General features: G+C 39.0%; 1 protein-coding gene across 2 annotated transcripts in view; it reads right to left on the reverse strand.

Annotated features, from left to right (window-relative positions):
- The window catches only part of LOC105690113 (dual specificity tyrosine-phosphorylation-regulated kinase mbk-2), a 91,731-nt gene that overhangs the window by 32,080 nt on the left and 37,650 nt on the right, over positions 1-22,001 (reverse strand). The window contains exon 3 of one of the 2 annotated variants that reach the window (XM_020854684.2): positions 325-381. The exons of the other annotated variant lie outside the window; for it this stretch is intronic. Coding sequence (XP_020710343.2) covers positions 325-381 — 57 coding nt within the window. The remainder of the gene's footprint in view (positions 1-324; positions 382-22,001) is intronic. 2 annotated transcript variants of the gene reach the window in all.

Below are 22,001 nucleotides of genomic sequence, written 5' to 3' on the forward strand. Positions count from 1 at the left end.
CGCGTTATGTCGTTGTCACAACTATTTTTCACCCTATACCTGCACTACGTCTCCTACGCGTACACATTTTTTTTCACAACCGCCCTGATAATTCCAATTTTAAAAGACATATCCTAGAATAATTGGAGCCGTACGGAACTCCGACGTGGAAAATAAAACTTCCATCCATTTCCGGTTGATCCAATGGTAGTCAGAAAATAAAAAGAAAGAACAAAAAGATAGCGTCACAGTTTAATTTCTCGCAATACGATACCGATAATTAAATTAAAGTGAATATGAATGACAGTAATGTATATTGAAAAGACGTATAAAATGATGACTCACTCTATCAACCACCGAGATATGTGGAGACGAGGGATGTTTGCGACGACGGCTACTCACCTGAAACAAATAATTTAGCAAATTTTAATTAATTGACTAATTAATCAACGCATACGCATAAACTACGTAACAACCAGGTAAAAATTGCATGTATGATATATGAAATTTTCAGAGCAGAGAATTTCTATCCCTTTTAACCCGGAGATGGTATCCAGCGAGGGGCCCGTGGGCGTCGCACGATCGAGTGGCGAATTCCCGAAGAGAGAAGATAAATAAAGGAGATAAAGAATAGGCTGGCGTCGAGGGGGCGAGGGGGGCGACGGAGGCCGAGGGGGGGTAAAAGGGAGACCGAAGGGTGCTGAAAATATGTACGTGGTATACGGGAACACTCTGCCTTCGTTAAGAGAATCTCGGTTAGAGTCGTTGGTTCCTAATTACGGGACAAGGACACGCGCGAGAACAGCGGCAGCGGGGACAAAAGATGGTAGGAGCAAAAGGAAGAAAGATGAGAGATAAGATGAAAAAAAAAAAAAATTAGAAAAAGGAAATTTGAAATGAAAAACGAAAAATTGAAGGGGAAGGGGTTCCGTCGTTACGCATGTGTTCGACCGTACGTGACTCTCGTCGAACGCGTCGTTTGCGTGGGCCAAAGTTCATTGCGCCTCCCTTCCTTTTCATCCTCCGTATATCTCTCTCTCTTTTTCTCTCTATAAAATCGCACTCGTCCATCCGCAACTCTTTTGTTCGTTCGCATATATGTGCAGAAAGTACGATCCGTGCGGATCGTGCGATTATTATCAACGCCTATCCTACAATGGTCGTAGAATTTTCTTTCGAAATTTATGCTGAGAAATATTTCGATTTTTGGATCTCCTTTTCGTTATACTGACCCTCAATATTTTCGACATCGGAAAAGTTCGTATTCCGAATCGCCAAAATTTGCGATAACTTTCGTATTTCAAGAACGTATTACACGCGTTGTCAAAAATGATATCCACACGTATCCCGTGTTCATAGTTTTATCGGGTTATCGTAGAATGTCAATGTGGTTTCGACGATACGCCTATTCGATACACATCCTGCTTCAACATTTAACAGACAACACCCGCAGAGGATCGTGTTTACGTAAAATAACATTTGTTGAATTTAAATCGATACTCGATATCCTGCAACGTGACCGTCGACGGCCCTCGGGGAATAGCAATAATATGTTTAACATCAGGAGCACATGTATAATCGTGTCTAATCGCGTCCAATCTAATCAAATCGTAGCGCATCGCACATCGCGTAACATCGCGCGCATCGACTCGGCGTCGCGGGCTCGTGAGAAGAGCTCCTGTGCCCCGACGCTCCCGCTGCATCAAACGCGAGACACCCTGGACTTTGACCATTGTTTGCGAATTCTAATTCACCGCACATATCGCACACGCTCACCTATACCCATACAGACTAAATCCTTAAATTGATCTTGACGAGGAGATTCTGCAGAGCGACGGGGTCTTTGCCCCCGCGCCTCGTGCGTTCTGCTTCCGCGCCTCACGCTCCAGACTTGACTCGACTCTGCTCACCGACTCCACCGTACGTACGTACAGTACGTACGTATACGGGGGGAGCAGCCGTGTGCAGTCGAATTTTTTCGCTCTCAAGCCGTGTAAACTGTGCGCGAAAAAAAAAAGTAAAGAAAAAAAAAGTAATGAAATTTTTAATTGCTAGATTCTACAGAAAAATGGCTCCGTGTCCTTTAAATTGGAGGATATAAAATCTCGACTCTGTAATATATATATGGGTTATGAAAAATAGAAATGAAAAAATTTTTGGAATGTATTTTACGACGTTGGGAATGGAATGAAAAAAAAAAAATAAAATAAAAAGATGGAAAAAAATTACCTTATGGATACCCGACACTTATGCCTCGCCTATATACGTATAATTATCGCAGCTAACCTGACCTTACAATTAGTTCGGTTTTAGTTTGGCTGCGTGTAAACGGGTGAATGAGCATGAGGAATATATTTTATCTCAGATACTCGTCGTATAAAACGGTAATTCTGTTATCTATTTATTCATCCTGCGCAGGCGATCTGATCGGCTATCGTTAAATCAATTAGAGAGAAGATGTTATCGTTTCTCACGGTTCACTATTATGAACTAGCTCCGCGGCATGCGCCCCCAAGAAGAGAAATAGATAAATAAATGAATACCCAATATCTTCCGACGCGTGGTTAGATAAATTGCGGAACTTTCTACACCAGATGTATAATTGACGAAAATCATCGAATAATGAATTATTTTTCAAATATATAGAATCTCGTAATTATAAGTTTATACGATTTTATTTCGAATCTAATCGATCGATTCTTCCTTTTATCAAATCGAGTGAAGACACATTCGGTTAACCCAATTAATCTCGGACTAGAATTAGCATAGCAGGTGTAACTATGTTTATAACGAAAGTCGGCTTATTAATTATACTTTCCATTAATCGATCGATTGATTTCCATTTCACAAGTCAACCGCGCATCGAATTAGGTACACAACTCGCTCGACTATGGAAAGTTTCTCGACCATGTATACGGATGATCTTGCGATAAAAATGCAACGAACAAAAACTAAATAAAAGAAAAAGAAAAAAAATTGGTCGTTCTGAGATAACGCGGATTCTGGATCACGCGAACACTAGACCGATGTTTTCTCTCGATCGCCATCGAACCAGGTTCCCCTCGAATTCGTTCCACCTCACGATAGATCACGATGTAGAATCGAATAACTCATACGTAAGAAACACCCCGTATAATATTGTCAGAAGAGAAAATCTCAGGACAAAAAAAAAAAAAAAAGGATAAAAATATAATTCGAACAAAAGATGAGGAGAAAAAAAAGATAATCCGTTCTCACCGGATCGATTAACTTCACCGTGAAGAAGTCCGTGTACTTGACGAGAAATTTCATAATTACTCGCCGCTGGTAAGTAACGACCGAGCGTGAAGTACGATAATTAAATTTATATTCTGGACGACGACGATGTGTTCGTAGATATTCGGCGATAATTTGCTTTTTTTTTTCATCCGTTAACGATCAGGATTATTGGAGGTCTCCTTATTGTAAGCCGAGTACAGAGTGATCGAAAGTGAAGAAGAAACACTTCGAATGTTGCGTCGCTCCGATGAAATAAGTGTGATTTTAATAATATTTCCACAACTATACCGAGGTTACAAATTTACAAATAATTTCTATGACCCGTCACAGACACCGTAGGTAGGTATAGGCAAGCGAACGAAATGAAACTGGGCTCTGATACCGGTAGCGGTCTAGTTAGTTCCTCGGTTACTCGTTCGGTACGCGATCTACAGGGTGTAAAATAACGCGTCTGGGTAGTGGGTAGGGGTGGGTAAGTGAGCGTGTAATCCTGTACGCGAGTTTTATCTACAAAGTGTGTCTTCGCAGAGGCACCGGCAGTATCGGAATTGATTGCGGAAGCAGGATCAAGATGAAAATCGAGTTAGTTGATTGGCTCTCAGCGAAGGTATTGCACGGTGCTTGTATTTCGAGTGTTCTCGAGCTCAACGACGAATCGAAGAAGGAAACGCGGTGGAAGTGGAAGAAGCTCAATGATATATAGGGAGCCGTTCGACGTCGAGGGAGCGAAAGAAACGATCCATCGGGGGCGCTGCGAAAACGAACAGGTATATGATTGGAAAACAAAAAAAAATAAAATGGCGGATCAAACACGAAATGTCCTATATTATATCTATGATACCAAAATCAAATTTTTTGGAAAACTCATTTCGCAAGTTGTTGAACTTTTTTTGATTCCTTCCTTTCGAAAAGCCATTTGAAATTTGGCGCTGAAAAAAATGAAGGAAGACTTCTTTTCCAAGGTATCCGTGGTTTCCGATGTCTGCAGCTAAATCAATGATGAATAGAATTTCGTTGAAATTTCGATTTTCTATTTCAACTCGGTGAATAAAATCGGGGCCAGTCTTTCGATGAACTTTTTCACCTTTATTTCACGACGGAAGAGTAATAAGGTTGAACAAACTAATGGGACGGGTTCAGCAGAAATTGTTGCATAATAAGCCAGCGAATAGTAGGTATCTAGATGTCCGTGTAATCGCGAGGTACGTGACGCGGCCAACTCTCGTGAGGCAATATATAGGTCTTAGCCCGGTGCCAAAAACCAAAATATCTCTAGAGCTCGACGGTAGCTGCAGGGGCCACCCCCGGCCCATCGGCGAAACTGCAGTTGACCGCGGAATTTCAGCCGCAAAACCGCTTTTCGCATTACGATATATCTATCTATATATATATATATACGTATACTAATATCATATGTATATTGTACATGCATATACATTACGTGTACGCGTTTATTATTTCATTAATTAGCGACCTCAACAATTAGCCGAGTTCTGCGGTGTATCACTTCGATTTGACCTGGTTAAAATTCCGCTCACCTGCTGAACGCCCGATGTATTGTAGCCGACGTACCTATTTTTTTAAATTCGATTCTAGGCCAAAAGTAGAAAAGAAATTTTGTCAAACTTAGTGTAACATGGTTAAACACACACACACACACGATACAGCGTATATAGGTATATATGTATATAAGATATGCGAAGTCGCGTGGATTGCGGATTATCTTGGGGCACGTGCCAGCAGGTGAGCAACTTGGCAACGAAGATTATATAACGCGAATAATTCTTCTATTTTTTCTCCGTAGTAATATACCCGCGTAGATTTGCATAGTGGAATATAATAAGGACGATGCACCGGTTGTAAATTTTGAGAACATCGCGCTGTAATAGTCGGCCACGTCCCAAAAGTTATGCAATTATTTGCATCGCGTATAGGATAAAATTTTCTAACCGGCAATCTGGCAAGCCCAATTAAATCGAAAATTGATCCACATACCTAGGTATGCACATAGGTATACGCACGTAATACCTACTAGCGGTGGAGAGCGTGATTGAATTCCGGAGAAGCTTATATACCAAATACGACGATTTGTTTTTTTTTCTTCTTCCATTTAATTAGGATTAATTGGGAGATATGAGAAAAAAGATTTCTCCGTTTCGATCAGTTGACGTAATGCCCATCGTATTTTGGTTGGTTGTTGAACGAGAAATAATTACAACCAGACGAATAAATGAATAAATAGATGAATGAAACCCAAAAAAAAAATAAAAAAAAAACAACAAGAAAAATTCTGTGGTAAATTACACACTCGCAGAAAATAACATGCCTATAAGGCTATATAATGTAACTATCTAATTAGACCGGTCGTTTCGGAGGTATATATGATATTATGAGAAGCCCCGTTACGATTAGTTGATTCGAATTTTGAATACAGATGTAAGAAAAAAAAAAAAAACATAAAAAAGTAGATGTTACAGTTAAACACAGGACTAACGTGATATTCGTGCACGTTAATTTCCTGTAGGTGCTAATTATGATTCACGTGAATTGATTAATTCACGTAATTAATTGATTTTAAGTGTGCGAATGGCGGAAATTTTGAATTTTGGTCATCGTGCTTTTTAACGAGAAAAAATTGTGGGCAAGGAATCAACTGTATATATGTATCGGCTATCGGTTACTCAGACATACTCTGTACGTGAGAAAAAAGTGTAAAGTGAATTTGAAACAAAAAAAATAGAAGAAAAATAATAATCCGGATAGAACGAAATAATAGAGACAATGAAAAATTTCCGTGTCAATGCGGAGGGACTACGTCATAATTCAAGTTCAAGAATCCGTTGTGCAATCCCGTAAAGTGCATGTACATATGTATAGATATGACACCTATATATGTACCATACGTACCGAAAGCATCCTTATATGCAAAATCCTTTAAAGTATATAAATGCTGACGTACGCGAGTTAGGTAGACATATTTACATGTTCTTGAAGCTTGTGAAGATAAAAAAATAAAATAAAAAATGAGGTGCATTTCCGGCACAGAAAGCATAACGAGCCGGTACATAGCTTACGTATAGGTACGTACGTGAAAAATATGTATAAATACAGACACGCATTATACATGAGGTAGACGATACGCAGGCACTACGGGCGCTGATTGTGAGATTCCAGTAATGGAATTACGTGTATTCATATGACATATAATATGTAAATACGTATACGTATGTATAAATATATGTACGTCCGTCTGCTCGCCATATCCAGCGTGAACTCTTACAACTCTGCACCGATAATGTAATTATTTGCACAATAATACCAGTAGTGTAGTCATAGTGAATTTCCCGCGAGTCAGCTGAGGATTTCAAGATCGATAGTAACTGTTTTCTCTTCTCGAATTCGTTTGTTCTCTTTTTCTTTTTTCTTCTTTATCTATACAGTAATAGAAAATTCTAGGCCATCCGACGTGTATGTATTTGTGTATACGTACAATTATTGGTAGTAAAACGTGTTTCCCCGCGTTCATTGGATATTGATTTCCAATTTTTACTCTGTACACATATTTCGATTCACGCGAAAATTATAGTTTGTAGTCTCGAAAATCTTTTTCGAACATCTCAAAACTTCGATAGTCGGTGAAGACATTCGAAAAATTAGTTGTTTAAAAAAAATAGAATCTCAATTTTTTTTGCTCCGAAAAGCGAAAAAGTGAAAACTTGGCGATACCTCGATCAATTTTATAGATGAATCGATTTATCCTGAGATCAAAATACATAAAAAATTCTATTCTTGACTCCAAAATCGGTAAAAATCTAAGACATTCAATGTATTTAGACTCCATGAGGAACGCGAATTTGTCGAGAAAATCTGGTAGCGCGATATTTGCAAAATTCAAAAGTTATAAAATCATGGCGCTGCCTGCAGAGAAGAGCGAAGAAGAAAGAAGTAGCTACAGCGCAACAGCAACAGCATCAGCTCAAGTTCAAGTTTTTCTCGCATTTTGCTTCAGCCGCGAAATCACCCTGAACTTTTTTTCTTCCTCTCCTTTTTCTCCTTTTTTCCTTTTCGCTAAAACCAGTTTAACAACGACCTGCCCAGTTTATTCTCTCAACCAACGACGCGACGACGACGACGACGACGACCGACGACGACCGACGAACAAACCAACCGAACAACGTGTACACAGATACACCATATAAACTATCCATGTGAGTTCGAACTAACCTGTGCAAGTCTGACGATCAACGAAGAGAAGAGAAAGACTCTTGATATGCCAACGGTGGAATCGAGATCACGAGATATATACGCTCGCTTACTATACCATCGGATCACGGTCATCGAACTCCGACAACGGATTATAACTTACACGATAGGCACTCGCCAGTCATCCCGATCGTAATCATCGTCATTATCGTTATTCTCATTGTTATTGTTAGCCAAAAATTATCCATCGGTCCTTCGACTCGAACTCGAACTCGATTTCAATTGCAGATCGCGCGTCTTGCGCGTGTTCGACTCGTGCAGCTCGATCGCGCGCCTTTGCACTTTCTTTGGATTACGTTGCACGGGGTGGATATCATCCGCACACGCGGTACGGTTCGCAAAAATTGAAGTATGAAGAAATTGAAAACGAAATTTCTGCGGTCTTCGTTTTTCAATTTTTGCCCGCAAACTTGACAAGAATATGGCTAACCACGTTACACTACATACATATGTGGAGTAACGCCGTTCCACCCAAATTAAAAAAAAAAAAAAAAAAAGAATTCAATCATTTGACTTTTGGAACATTTTGTCACATAGCATCACAATATACACGTATAGTATACATATGTGTAGTAGACTGGTATTCGCTAGTCGAATTAAAAATAGCCAGAAAAAAGAAAACTTTCTGGTTTTGTAATGCACATTACATGAATTCATTTTTCGATTTCCGTTTGCTACACGGAAACGAAATCCAAATTCCATTCTCGACCAAATGCGTCATAAGTCCGTTATTATTTTTTTTATGTAGAATTTGTTTAAACGACATCAAGAGGAACGTGTAGCGTAAATTAGCGTAACGGACTTGTGTCCTCTAATGAATGAAATAATAGGTAATTTTTTGCACTTTAATTTCCATCACGAATATATAAACGTATGTACATATGTGCGTATAATGCCCATGGACACATGCGTATGCGTGTATATAAAGTGGTCGGTTATTATTAGATACATGCCCCGGTAATGACCGTATATCTACCGCACTTATGTACACACATATGTATCGGAGTATTTAGTTACTCGTACCTACGTATTAAACGTGATAATACATAAGATGAATTTAAATGTAGGACAGGAAAGAGCCCACGATGAATTGCATACGATGTAATAAAATTTTTTACCACATATGTACAACGTAAAATTTATGTATTCTGCATTAGTTTTTACTTTTCCACCCACCTATGTGCATTTATCTCTGTAATTTATCGGTCGCAATTCGTGCAGAGAATATATACCAATTTCAGATATTTTTCAACCTCTTGCACATCTCCGAAGTTTTCAATTTCTTTCAATCGTTTTGGAATTTTTAGTACTCCGTTTCACGTACTATTCAATTTTTATTGAAAGCATTGAAACTGTATATCTTTGTATTGAAAAATAATAATGATAATTACCAAAATATCCTGCAGAGAAACCGGCATCAGGGAACACGTCGACATTGTTTGAATTCGATATTAATTTTTTTAAGTTTTTCAAAATTATTTCTTCTTTTTTCGTGCACTCGTTAATTAAACCCGTTACAGATCTTATACCGGCTGTTAAACATGACAGACAAGTGTCCACTGCAAAATAATTTAAAATTGAAGAAAAAGAGAAAAAAAATTTATCGTCAAAGAGAAAAATTTGTTGAAAAATATTTTTCCTCCTTCCTACCGAATAACGAAGCTGCAACGTTCTTTTAAATTCCAGGTAAATTGTCTCTCTTTTGTACGTATACTGTACGAAAAAAGAACTCGTTGTTCGACACTGTAAGTTGTTGTTATAATACCAATAATTATTATTATCACACAAATTCGATGAAAATAATTGCCAATAAAAAATGCGCAATTATTAAAATCAAAAAAAAAGGTCACTCGCGAAGTTGAGCTTTTGTCTGTTCTATTCTCCCGACAATCGAGGTGAACGATATGTTTTTTTTTTTTCTTTAATTACAAACAAACGAATATTGTTCTATTTAAAAATCCGCATCCGGGACCAAATAAATTTGATAGTTTCGCGCGTACGACGTGTACGTGCATCGAACGTGGAAGGTATACAATATTTAATGAACCGTCCGGATCAAGAGTTTGTTAGGGACTGTTGAACGTGCGCGATGTACGCGACGGTTTTCTGAAGTGAAGAGAGCACAGCTGGGTATAGAGCGAAGACCTATAGCGGAAAGCTGAATCTGAATCATGAAGCAAAAGCAGAAGCAGAAGCAGAAGCGGCAACCAGCGTCTCGTCGCTAACGCGACCTTCTTCCATGTGCAACATTTCCCATATTGAATTAAGCTATAGTTTGTTTTATGTACACAAATAGGTACATATGTAATAATATGTACAAGTCTATGTACTCGTTCGACACCATCTTACAACCATCACGCCTCGCGATTCCGCAGCACTATAGGTAGCGGTATAATCCAATAATACAACTTGGTCTGGTTTTATACTGCACTTATCTGTATACAGGTATACTACGCGTTCATATATATATATGAGTATATATATATATGAACCAATTCGAACACCGATGTATACCTAAGCAGCAACCTCTATAATAGTAACATAGTTCTGCTCTAAATAACCCGCGCGCGCCCGCCTGCCTAATTCCATCTTTAGAATTCTGCATATAAAATGTACGGCAGAATCGGCAGACAAAATCTCAAGTCCGTAGATGAAAATATGATGAATTTGGCGATAAACGGTTCGTCAAATTTTTGCTGAAGTGAAGAAAGAAACGGACAAAAATCATAACGATCCGCAAGCTCAACCGATGGAAGTTACCGTAGCCGCGTACGAATTCTTCTTGCGAGGTCGAGTTGAAATGGAAGACGAAATGCAAATGAAACGAAACGAAACGAATCCCGAGACTACGTAGAAAATTATCTCGTCATTAATTTTCATTTCACGAGAAGAGAAATTTCAAATTCTCGCTGTGAGCTGACGATAAAATAATTACAAGTCTGTTAGTGTGTCAAGCAACCGATGGCATCGGCCACCGAATCCGATCTCGAGTTTGTGTCCGTCTACCGATTGCGGAATAATTTCGTTTCTCTATTTTTCATTCAAATTTTAATCAACCGCTCGATTTATTACGTTTCTATTTTTTTCCATTGTCTTCTCCCCGGATCCTACCCGCGCGCTCGAACGATCCGATAAACCAGTCCTCGTCGTTACCGACTCGTCAGCTTTATTATTCCTTTGTACGACCTGTATAATATTTATCCCGTCGATTCAGCGTCGATTTCTCATCATCATTAATCGCTCCGATTTCTTCAATTTTTACAACACACTAGATTATACAAATTCCCGTCCGATAACGCGTACTACGCGCTGCAGTTACACCGTTTGATTTTGCGCGCGATTATCACGAGCGACTAATCACGCCAATATATAGTCGTACAAATAGAACATATATAGATACCGCCGTCCGTACATACGTATCTACAGGCACGCGTACGTAAACTAATCGCGTATAAACACACCTCGGTGAAGTGAAACGTCTGGTAGGCCGGTCGGTGAAACACTGAACGAAGTCATGAGACAGTCGCTAGACTATTGGGCAGATATAACGTACACGCGTATGTATAGGTGCCGCAAAGTGTGTACGTGAACGTAAGTTACACTCGCGAGCGATTCCAGGAGAAACCAGACAAGACGATTTCCCAAAAACCCCGAAATCCGGACGGTTTATTCTGGATCAATTTGCCCGTCTACCCGAACAACGCGACGTATCCGGCGTACGCGTAAGGTCTCGCTTCGCCTCTTTTACTTTTTTCTGTCGTTCGTTTTTTTTTTGTTTTTTTTTTTTTTTTTTTACTCCTCCCAAGGTGTAAATAGATATTATGTAGCCGTACGTATGTACGTCGGTTTGATATTAAATTATCGGCGTCGTGTACGCGGAGTATAGTGCCCGTGATCGGTTTATTACACGCTTGCGCGAAGATCGTATCACGTGAGAAACGTCGAACGATATGTTTTATCGTGTACGCATAGGTAATATGAAACCATGTACGCGTACAGGTACGACGATATACACGCGTAATGGATACACGATCGAATTTTCGGTAAATAACAGAATCCTGTTGTTCCGAAGTCCGACAGATTTGTCCGACGATAAAATAACCGGCATACTTATAAATAGATCAATGTTTTTTTTTATTATACGCTATATACGAAAATAACACGAATAGACCGGAAAATTTTTTCGACTGTTATATGTATACACGCGCCGATCAACGAATTAGAATCGATAACAATTTCCAGGTCATCGCATACCACGGTCGATTCTTACTTCGTGTTCTCCGCGATTTCATCTGTCGTCGGAAAGAAGAAGGTGTAGTTTCACGAAGAATAAATTTTCACACGCCTTGTTTGTTCGCGATAAATATTTTGCCGACTTTTTTTCACTCACTATTTTCCTTGTTCTTTTGTTTTTCGTTTCCAAAGTCTGAGCGATCGAGACATTTTTCGAGTGAATATATAAGCCTGATATACGAGGGGACAATATTGAACATGTAAATGTACACATGTGCGTCGCGTTACGAATGTTATATGATCGACGATAAATTTCATTAAATATTTTAGATCGATGTGCGAAACTAATATTTGATCTTATTTTTTTTTTTTTTTTTTGCTATACCGCAGCACGGCATCGTTCGTACCGCGCGTTCAATTTTTAATATTCCTCCGCGGTGTTGCGGACGAGTAAATAATTGATTTCGTACGATAATTCGTATCTTGTTAGCAACGATCGACTTGACGCAGCGACAACAATACGCTGTACGATAAATAAATTAATTGACAAACGATCGTAGCGAGACCGTCGATCACGTTACACCCGCCGTGCGCGTTACACGTTCCGTTTAAAAATATTATTCAAAATCAATATGCGGCGATGCACTTTGTTCGGTAAGCTGGTGTGAGATGCGTAATTAAAGTTCAATGCAAATCGTACGGAAGGAAAGAATGAAATTAAAATTGAAAAAGAACCTTATTACTATCCAAAGTCATAGGCTGGTTTGCATTTTTAACGTCTCATTTGAGGAGAATTTGAAATTAAAAAAAAAAAATAACTTTTTTTTTTTTATTCTTATATAATTACACTCGTTACTCGGAATCGTTAAAAATGCATTGTTCATTGAACGTATGACGAAGCGTAGCTGTGATAGCGGGTACTGACGGATACGTACGAAATGAAAAAGAAAACACACGTAAGAATATAAAAAAATTAAATTCATAAGAAAAGTGAATCACATCAACTGGTCGAAAAATCCTTGAGCTATTTCAGCTGTTGCACCAGCCCATCCCAATTTCTAAAATCAACTATAATCGACCGATGTTTGATCAGAAGCTATATAATACACCTCGTCAAACATTTTCGGTATACGAAAAGAGAGAAAAAAACCATAATAATAAATCGATGACTGTGGTGAAAATCGATGAATATTTCAATAAGATATATGTTTATGCATACATATGTGCTGTATAGTGCTGTGTCAATTCGACGCTTTACGGTTTTTTCTTTCCGCAACGAATATTTCCCAAAAATTTTGTCGTTCAAAATATTTTCAATATTCGCCAAAGTTTTCAGAAACAATTGACGACTATTTCCCAAAATTAGGAGTAGTTCGGATTTTACTCCTCTCTTCATTTCGTCGTGGATTTTTTCCAATCAGATTTTTTGTCGGGAGCACTAATTGACGAAATAAATAAACGAGCGAAATAATAAGCGAACGGCTACGGGCGAATTTCTCGATTTGCCGCGAAATACCCCTTATGAAATATACACCGGTAATTATCCACGTCTCCTCGCGTCTTCGCGCCGCCTTTATTAATCAATCCCCATTGGGATGGTCTAGCGGAGTCAGATCACACGTGCGAAGTTGGGATCCAGTCGCGATAGTTGCCAGTTGGACGAATACCAAGAATGCGACACTCGGCACTTGTCGCTTACATTCCAAAGCGAATAATGTATAAGCGCTACCGCTGCAGCTACTTAACTATCCACAATTAAATATATTTGTCCATGTATCCCGCATGGCTGTGCTGTACGTACTCCGTCCCTGGTACCTCGTCTGCGCTACGAATTTCCAAAATTATAGTGTATTTTATAACACTTGAAATATGGAAATAATCACGGTATTTCGAGTGAGTAATTTCGCAGACCACATTTATGAGGGTTCAATCCATAGGCGCGAACGTACGAGTAAACTGTACACGTGGACATTGTCATTCTTCGGATCTTACATTTCACGTTTCGAATACTCAATTAAAACTATACAACCGATTAAATCGTTCGGAGGATCAGAAATTCGTGATACGTAGACCTCTGCACATAAATTTCTCGAACGTTAGGCACGCGTGTGATCGACGCGTAGTTTGCGGTCAATTACGCACGATCGAATAAAACTCGAAAACAATACAGTTCGATTACGACTTCTGAATGATAGATAAAAGGAGGGGACGAGCGAAAAATCTGCAAAAAAAATTGTTATTTTTTCTAAATATTTTCGAACTGTCGAAATCATTTAAAAAAAAAAAAGGATTAAAATCAGTCTCACAATGAATCTGACTTATTCCGTTCCCCAATTTTTTTGTCATTTTTTTCCCTTCCATTCATTTTCAAAACTGAATCTATGGACATAAATTAGTTGTTCCACTTCTCATCGCATAGATCTGTACGTCCACTGCGCAAGTGGCGCATCTATATTAAAATCTATTTACAACGTATTTTATATTTCAATTGCACGTGTGTACGTACATGACCACGAAGTGCACTTCAAGTGTATGATGTAAATAGGTGCAGATTGCGTGTGCGTTTATATTGCCTATCGGAAGCGCGCGTGCAACGCCGCGAAAAGATGGACGCTCGAGGTCGTAAGAAAATGGGCATCTTGTTTTTCCCAACTCACGTGTCTTCGGACGACTTTGCTCTATACACCCTATATTGGCCGCGGATTTTTCGAATGGGGTCGTTTTTCGGCTATTTTTTTGTCACAGAAAATCAAACCCACAGCTTGGGAAATTTTTCTCCTGGGATTTTTCCCGTGGCAAAATTAACGAGGATTTATGAACACCTTGTACATTTTTACTCTTTTAAAAGTTTTTCTTTTTTTTTTTTCATCAACATCGTCTGCATCGTCATTTCCACGTGAATTTGATCATTCGATTGTAGATATCGACGTCTCGAACCAGAGTAACTCACATGAAAAAGAAAAAAAAAAACCTGAAAGAAGATAGAAAAAGAAAATGGACGACGCCGCCCTTGAAAATTCGTAGGTGACGCCTTCGTAGCCTTCCAAAAAATTAAATTAGATTCAAAACAATGTTAATATTGGATCTGCATACCCCACGGTCGTGCGCCGCGCACTTTAAAATTTATATAATATATTAAGAACCTGAGTCTAGACACTAAAGGAAAATACGTTTAAGACAAAAAAATAAAATAAGCCAAGTATACATATAGTAAAGGAAAGCACACAGAGAAGGCTATACCGGGCAACGTTATAGCGAAGAAAGTATTTCGCCAGTCTGAAAATATTCAGTCCTCTATACATGAAGTAGGTACGCTACACACACTCATTAATCAGGCTAAATCACTGCCGAATATTTAATTAAGTCATTAAAATTTTTGGAGCATAATTTTTGCGTGTAAACAAATTCTCAACGATTTATTCTATATACGCGACACTGTAGATCCGATGTAGTTGTGTTCCAGATTTCACTAGAGACTCAAAAAGCATCTCGTTACGTATGTACATTTTCACATAGTAACTATCAGAATTACTATCGTCGTTATTATATTATTATTGTTATTCAGAAATATTTCCGCAGGAGTAAAAGTTTCACGCGATCTCTCGGGACAGGAGGTGGCGTTGTCCGGCGGGATTCGCGCGACCGTTCATTATTATTAATTAATATTATATGTGCACCGGGTCAACCGTGTCTGCAGGGCGTAGCCTTGACACCCACGAAACTATACATATACCTCTGCGCGGCGCAGCGCATTAGATCTCATCTAGTATGAACAACGTTTTTTGTTTTTTGTTTTTTTATTTTTCTCTCTCGTTTTTCGTCTCGTTTTCCATCAACTACGGGGTCCGTTGCAAAGGAAGATAAAGGAGTGCTGGTTATAAGCTATGGTTCTCCCAACGACAAAAGACGACAGATTAATAATATAGATTGTAAATATGATTGAAATAATAAAAATGGATGATTTTTTTGTAGATTAAATGTTCCTTGTACTGTTTCATAAATTTCTCGGTAGATGAATTACCTATTTTCATTTCATAGAAGTATTTTTGAGAGAATAAATGAGACGATTTAAGGAGAGCATCGTGAGAAAGAAAAAGCTCGAGGGTACAATCCAGCCAGAAAAGGGAAAAGAGGCGTGACCCAGACCCAAAATTTTAATAAATCTTGGAACGCGTTGTATATAAACGCAGCGAGTGAGTAATTTTTCATGCAAATTAAATATTCATATTTAACGTGAAAATATCTAAAGAATATGCGAGTTTGCGTTGCAGTGTTGAAAGAAAAAGATCAACGTAAAAAACAAAAAAAATAAAAAAATAAAACAAGAGACGATTTCGAGATCTCGAAAGAAATAAGAATTAAGGAGACGGAGGACTAAACAATTCCGAAATATGAGAATAGACAAACACGTTCGTATATACGTAGATATAACAAAATAACATCGTTTTTTGTATATTTGTTTTCCCTGACGATGGTCTTCGATCGCGAACTATATCCAGATGTCCGAATTAATTAATTACGAATCGCGAACGGACGAATAAATTATTCGCCGTGTTTAGGTTATAATAACAAAAAAATATTACCCGCATACATATATGTGTATACGCAGTTGCTGAAATTCATTTCTTTGTCCGAAAAATTTTGTAAGCTGACAATGAGTAATCCGCGGTCGGGTCATCATACATCATATAAACCTTTGTTCGATTATCATAAGATTTAGGAACATGATTACACGTTTGTAGACGACATAAAGCAGAACGCTGCGACACGGTATTTAAATTTTTAGTTTACCCTTTTCTCCGTCTGACCCCGTCGCGATATAAATTTCATACCTGTAAGGGATACAAATATACACACAGGTGCGCTAAATACGTGTGTAGGTTTTTCCGCGCGTTAACCTATACACGACAGGTTTACGATGCCGCGTTCCGATAATAGGTGGGTATAGTAACAAAGCAACGCGACGCAAAGTTTTCTGCCTTCAATCCCCCCCCGCCCCTCCCTATTTTACTTCGCGTCCCTTAATTATATTTCTTTTTTCGTCGCTGCTTTCTTTTCTCGCGACAAAACGAGGGACCCGGAGCTGAATTATTATTAGCCTCGACTGCATCGCAATTACTTGTGTCTATAATATGGTATATATTTTATATTTTTTTTCTGTTTTTTTTTTTCTTGCGTTATGTGTGTAGCAACACATAACGCACATCCACGGACAAATTTTACGGCCGGAGTAAACTTGCGGAGTAACGTATGGAATTGCGAAAGAATTACCTCCTCTTTCTAGGTACGTACGTTTGTAACGTACGTGGAATTTGAGATTGGTCACGCACATCCTGCCCGCTGCAGTGCACTTATACTCTTCGTACGTACGTACGTACCTATGTAATAAATGTACACATGATGCGCGATACATATATTTCGTATACATATACCTATGGACACGCGCGTCAGTGTCCGTGCGACTTTGTGTACCCGCCTCAGCGGTACCCGCGATCGGAAAGAAAGAACGAACCACTCGAGTGATTTACGACGAGTGAAAATTGAAGCTGATGTGCAATGAGAGGGATTGCGCGGGAGCAGCGCGCCCCTTCAATTAACCGTTGTGAGAGGTGCTTGAATTAAATGAAAATTTCACCGAATCCTGCGACAGGTATGGCTAAATACCTGAGTACGACGCGATTTATCTGCAACGTTTGTACGCGCGTGCGATATTTCGTCCCCTTGACTTCGTCGATATAGAGAAGCTAGTCCTTCGTAGGGTTCCAAAAATGTTCGCTCTTCCTGGAATATCTTATAATGAAATGGAATATCGCATCGCGTATACCTAAGCGGTTGAATTCGTTCCGTAATTGCGTTAATGGTTATGGAACGGTTCGTAGATTTGTAAAAATAAAATTGAAAAAGGGGGGAAGAAAAAGAAGACGAGAAGATTGAAAAAAGTCGCGTTTAGCAGTCTCTTCCTTTAGCGAGTCGTATTTCAACGTACAAAATTCCAGATATAGTATATCGAAACTCGTTTTCAATGTAATTACCGGAAGCCTTACCTTATCTGGTAACTAGTATTTATATAATAAATATAATACCCGAAGGTCTCTTCTTCGCTTGAACGGTATTGGATGTAATATATATTATCGCGATAATCAACTTTTTCATTTTTCTTTGAATTTTATTCTTTAACATTTTTTTCCCCTTCTGCTTTTTTTTTTTCTTTCTTTTCTTTGCAGCGTCGAATCAATCAACGGAGCTTTTGCGGAAGCGCCTCGAAGAATGGAGCGAGACTTTATCGGAGAGTTTCGTTCTTTTTTTGGGTGGTGTTAAAAAATCCATACTGAGCGTTCGGATTATACTACGCGTGACATTGAATTAGGAAAGAAAGGAACGAAATCTGTACGTCACGTTTTTTCGCTAACGTACGCTTGTACGTCTGAACACGTGATAAAAACATGTGAATCCGTATACAGGTTAGTTAATTTTGCTATAGATACAAACTAGACTAGACTTATCATACTTATATGAGTATTAGAGGATGTAATTGTCTTATAGCCTGTTTTTCGCGCGAGTTGATCTCCTTTCTAACGCCTGAAGTTATCCATGACGACGCGCGTCGCGCACGCCAGTGCAGAGGTCGTCCAGCGATTTCGGAATTCGTCAAAATCGAAACTGACGTACTAGTTCGTTTCAACTTTTCGTTCGCCAGTATATAATCACTTCGAGACGAAGCATAAAAGAAACATTTGAACTGGAGGATGACGATCGTTTTATATTTCCTATATATACCTCGTCGTCATCGCGCTGCCGATTGTAAATTTTTTTTTCATGCATCAGGAAACGATGTATCGACGATCGTTAGTCACCGATAACTGAGCGAGGATGAACGATGAATCGAAATTACATCGATGACCGATGTAATCGGCGTCATCGTCTCGTCTTGTTTTTTTTTTTTGTTTTTTTTTGTTGTTTTTTTTTTCCCTATCATTGAAGTTGACATGAACTCTTACCGCATGATTTCTGACACCGTGATGCTGGTGCTGTTGGTGATGATGATGGTGCTGATGATGATGGTGTCTCCTCTCCTTGGCGTGATGTTTCCCGTGGTGTTTATCTCCCCTGTGAGGGGGATAGGTGTGATAGACACCGTGGGCGACGGTACCGAACGCGGAACAGGGTTGGCGTCACCTGATCTCTCCGAATCCGAAACCGCAACTCTTTTTAGACGCCTGAATTTGGACGACGTTCTCATCTTGTACCGTGACCGTGTGACCCATACCGTTTATCTGCATCGCGTTCGAACAGCCGTTTTGTTGTGAATTTTGCTGCTGAATCGTCAACTGCTGATCAACACCGTGGTCGTCGATGTCGACCGCGTAGGCTATTCGGTTGTGAGATAAAATTTTCAACCCCGAACCGATCGGTGTCACGGTCGTCGCCGGATCAAGCTTCACCAACGCCGCTTGCAACTCCAATGCATCCATTTTTAGTTCGAATGTTTTTGTCGCACAACAAATCACCGGCTTAACTATTTTATTTCCAATATTGAAATCGTCTGTAGTGGCAATCGGTGAAATGAAATTATCAAAATATTTCCAAGTTTTGATTTTTATTCCCTTTTTTTCAATTAAATATTATTTGCACGGACTGTTTGTTTTTTTTTATTGTAGACACTCGGTTATGAATTTTTGATTTTCGGTTTATTTTGTATTTTTATCTGATCGATTTTTGATTTAATCTCTTCGTTTTTTTTATACTGTGATTTTGATTTCCGCTTTCCGTTTCACTGACAGCTTGCCGTTTTTGACTTTGAAATGTAAAAAAAAAAAATTTTTTTATTCATATCCATTCATTATACGGATATCGTGCGTGTATACCGCAGGGAAATTTACCCTGAAATATTACCGAGTTATGTTTGAACTTGTCAAACAAATAAAACCAATCCTATATCGATCGATTAATCAATCGCGGTCAATTCGCATTTGTTTTGACCTCAAATCGCGTGCGGTTAGCGATATGGTTTCTGAAAAGTTTCAAATTTGCTTTCGTTAATTGAAAAAAAATAAATAGGATTCGGTAAATCATTGTATCGCATTTCTTGTGGGAATTCGTTTCGCTGGTTAGAATTTCGAGCAAATTAAAAAATTACTCACTTTAAGAATAAAAAGCAAATTTGTAAGACGACGTTCGAACAAGTGGACAAAATTTTGGATAACTAATTCACTTGCCGAAAAGTCGGAAATAATTTGCTTTTCTTAATGATTTTCATCGCGAGCAACAAGAGGGGCAACAAAAAAGAGAAAAAAAAAAAAGCAACTTGACCCTCTACCTGCGGCGGTTTCTTGTGAAAAATCAATGTACCCCGTATAAGTCGGTTGTCCGATTTCATTATAAATTTTTCGCACCGGCGATGAGACGTGTTCGGCGAGATATGCAAATTAAAAATTCCCCAATAAAAAGGCAAGCAAATAAAAGGAAAAAAAAAACTTCAAAATTCGATTCCGACTAGTTCCGAACTAATCCTAAAGCTGCCGGCATTTATAATAAGGAAACAGGACTGGAAAAGACCAATATCCTGCACGCGGGTTCTGCACTCGAGGACGATGCACTCGTCTTTGTGTAAAACGCGACGCGGGTTTTGACCTGAAAAATCGCAAGGTCATTTCTACGATTCTTTTGGCCAGGATGAATCACCGTAATAACCACAGGGTGACGAACATTTTCAGCTCCGATTATTCATCCTTTTCTCTCTTTACAAAAATCATAGAATTTATTTTCATTTTACTTTCATTTCATGCAACGAATTCTGAATACGCTTTTGGATTTCGGGATTCCCCCCCCCCCCTTGTCTATGACTCGAAATAAAAAACTGAAAGGTCGGAATACGGCCACCCTGTATACACATAGGATATCGCAATTTACCGTTGATCGACGATTACTCCAAATCTGATCGACTCGATTTCGATTCAATGGAGACGCGAGTAAATTAGGCAACAATAATTTCGGATTCTCCCTGTCATTTCACGAGTAAAATAAATTGAATAAGTGCTCTTCGATCGCCTCCTTCTCCTTTATCTCTATATCTTCATCTTGAATTGATTTCACTCCGAATACAATGCGGTCACCCACTTCATCTTACGTATGTACGATTGGATTTCTTGGGAATTATACGTACGTATGTATCTAATTATAAGTACATACATACCTCTGTACACGTACGATACATAATTACGCCTATGGGGAACACCTATTATTGTTCTAATAGCGATCGATCATCTTTTCAATTATAGAAAAAAAAAAAAAAACGACCATCCATTACAAAACGTTCAAAAATAGCTACCGAAGAGCAGAAGAAAAAAAATCACTCCATTCGAACCGGCAGCTAAGATTCGATTGCTATAAAAGCGACGATTGTTACGAATAGAAAAAAAAACCCAGCACAAAACTCAAATTAAATTTGTTCCGAGAGCAACCAATTTTTTTTCTTCCATACGTCCACTCATTAAATTCGAACAGAATCGTTTTTTCAAACCTACGATATCCCCGTATCGAACATTCGATGATGGAAGTACGTAACCCATGCATGACGTATCTCTAGGCAATATCAGCGGACAGATAATGTCCAGTATTCGAGGTAAAAGAATTTTCCGTCTGCTCGCTGCAGCTGCGGTAGGATGAAATTAATCTCAGAGCGGACGGTTGCGTATAAGTTGGGCGAGGCCCGCAACTTTATGGTAACAACTTGTCCGGATTTCTCGCACACGCACAAAATCCGCGTGTGCGATCTACATAGAAGATAATGTTGAGATAGGTAAGTATAACCGGCGACTAACGATAAGTCGCGGCGAATGTATCTGCGTTATATTAACGCGCCCGTACAGTAATTCGCGCGTTGCACGTCAATGTACGAATTTCATGCACAGGTACGCGCGGGCATGGGACATGCGGGGTACGCGTACATTTTACGCGAATATATGTTTATTGAGTGAATTATTATGCTCTGTGCATATGTATGGGTGAATAGATACGCGTTACACGCGTACAGCAAATATATATATCTCTATTATGCATGAATCGATGGCGCGCCCGATTTAACCCCCGCGTACCAGCTTCACGCCTCGATGATTCGGCTACGTATACCTGTGTAATTGATTACTAAATAATATTTACGACGGCTGATATGAAATTTATTTACGAGGAATTTCAGCTCGATTCGACACGGGGCGACTAACCCCGAGCTAGCCGTTTCAAATTTTATTCCAACGATCTCCGAAGAATTT

The sequence above is a fragment of the Athalia rosae genome, chromosome 3 (assembly GCF_917208135.1).
Source record: "Athalia rosae chromosome 3, iyAthRosa1.1, whole genome shotgun sequence".
NCBI lineage: Eukaryota > Metazoa > Arthropoda > Insecta > Hymenoptera > Athaliidae > Athalia > Athalia rosae.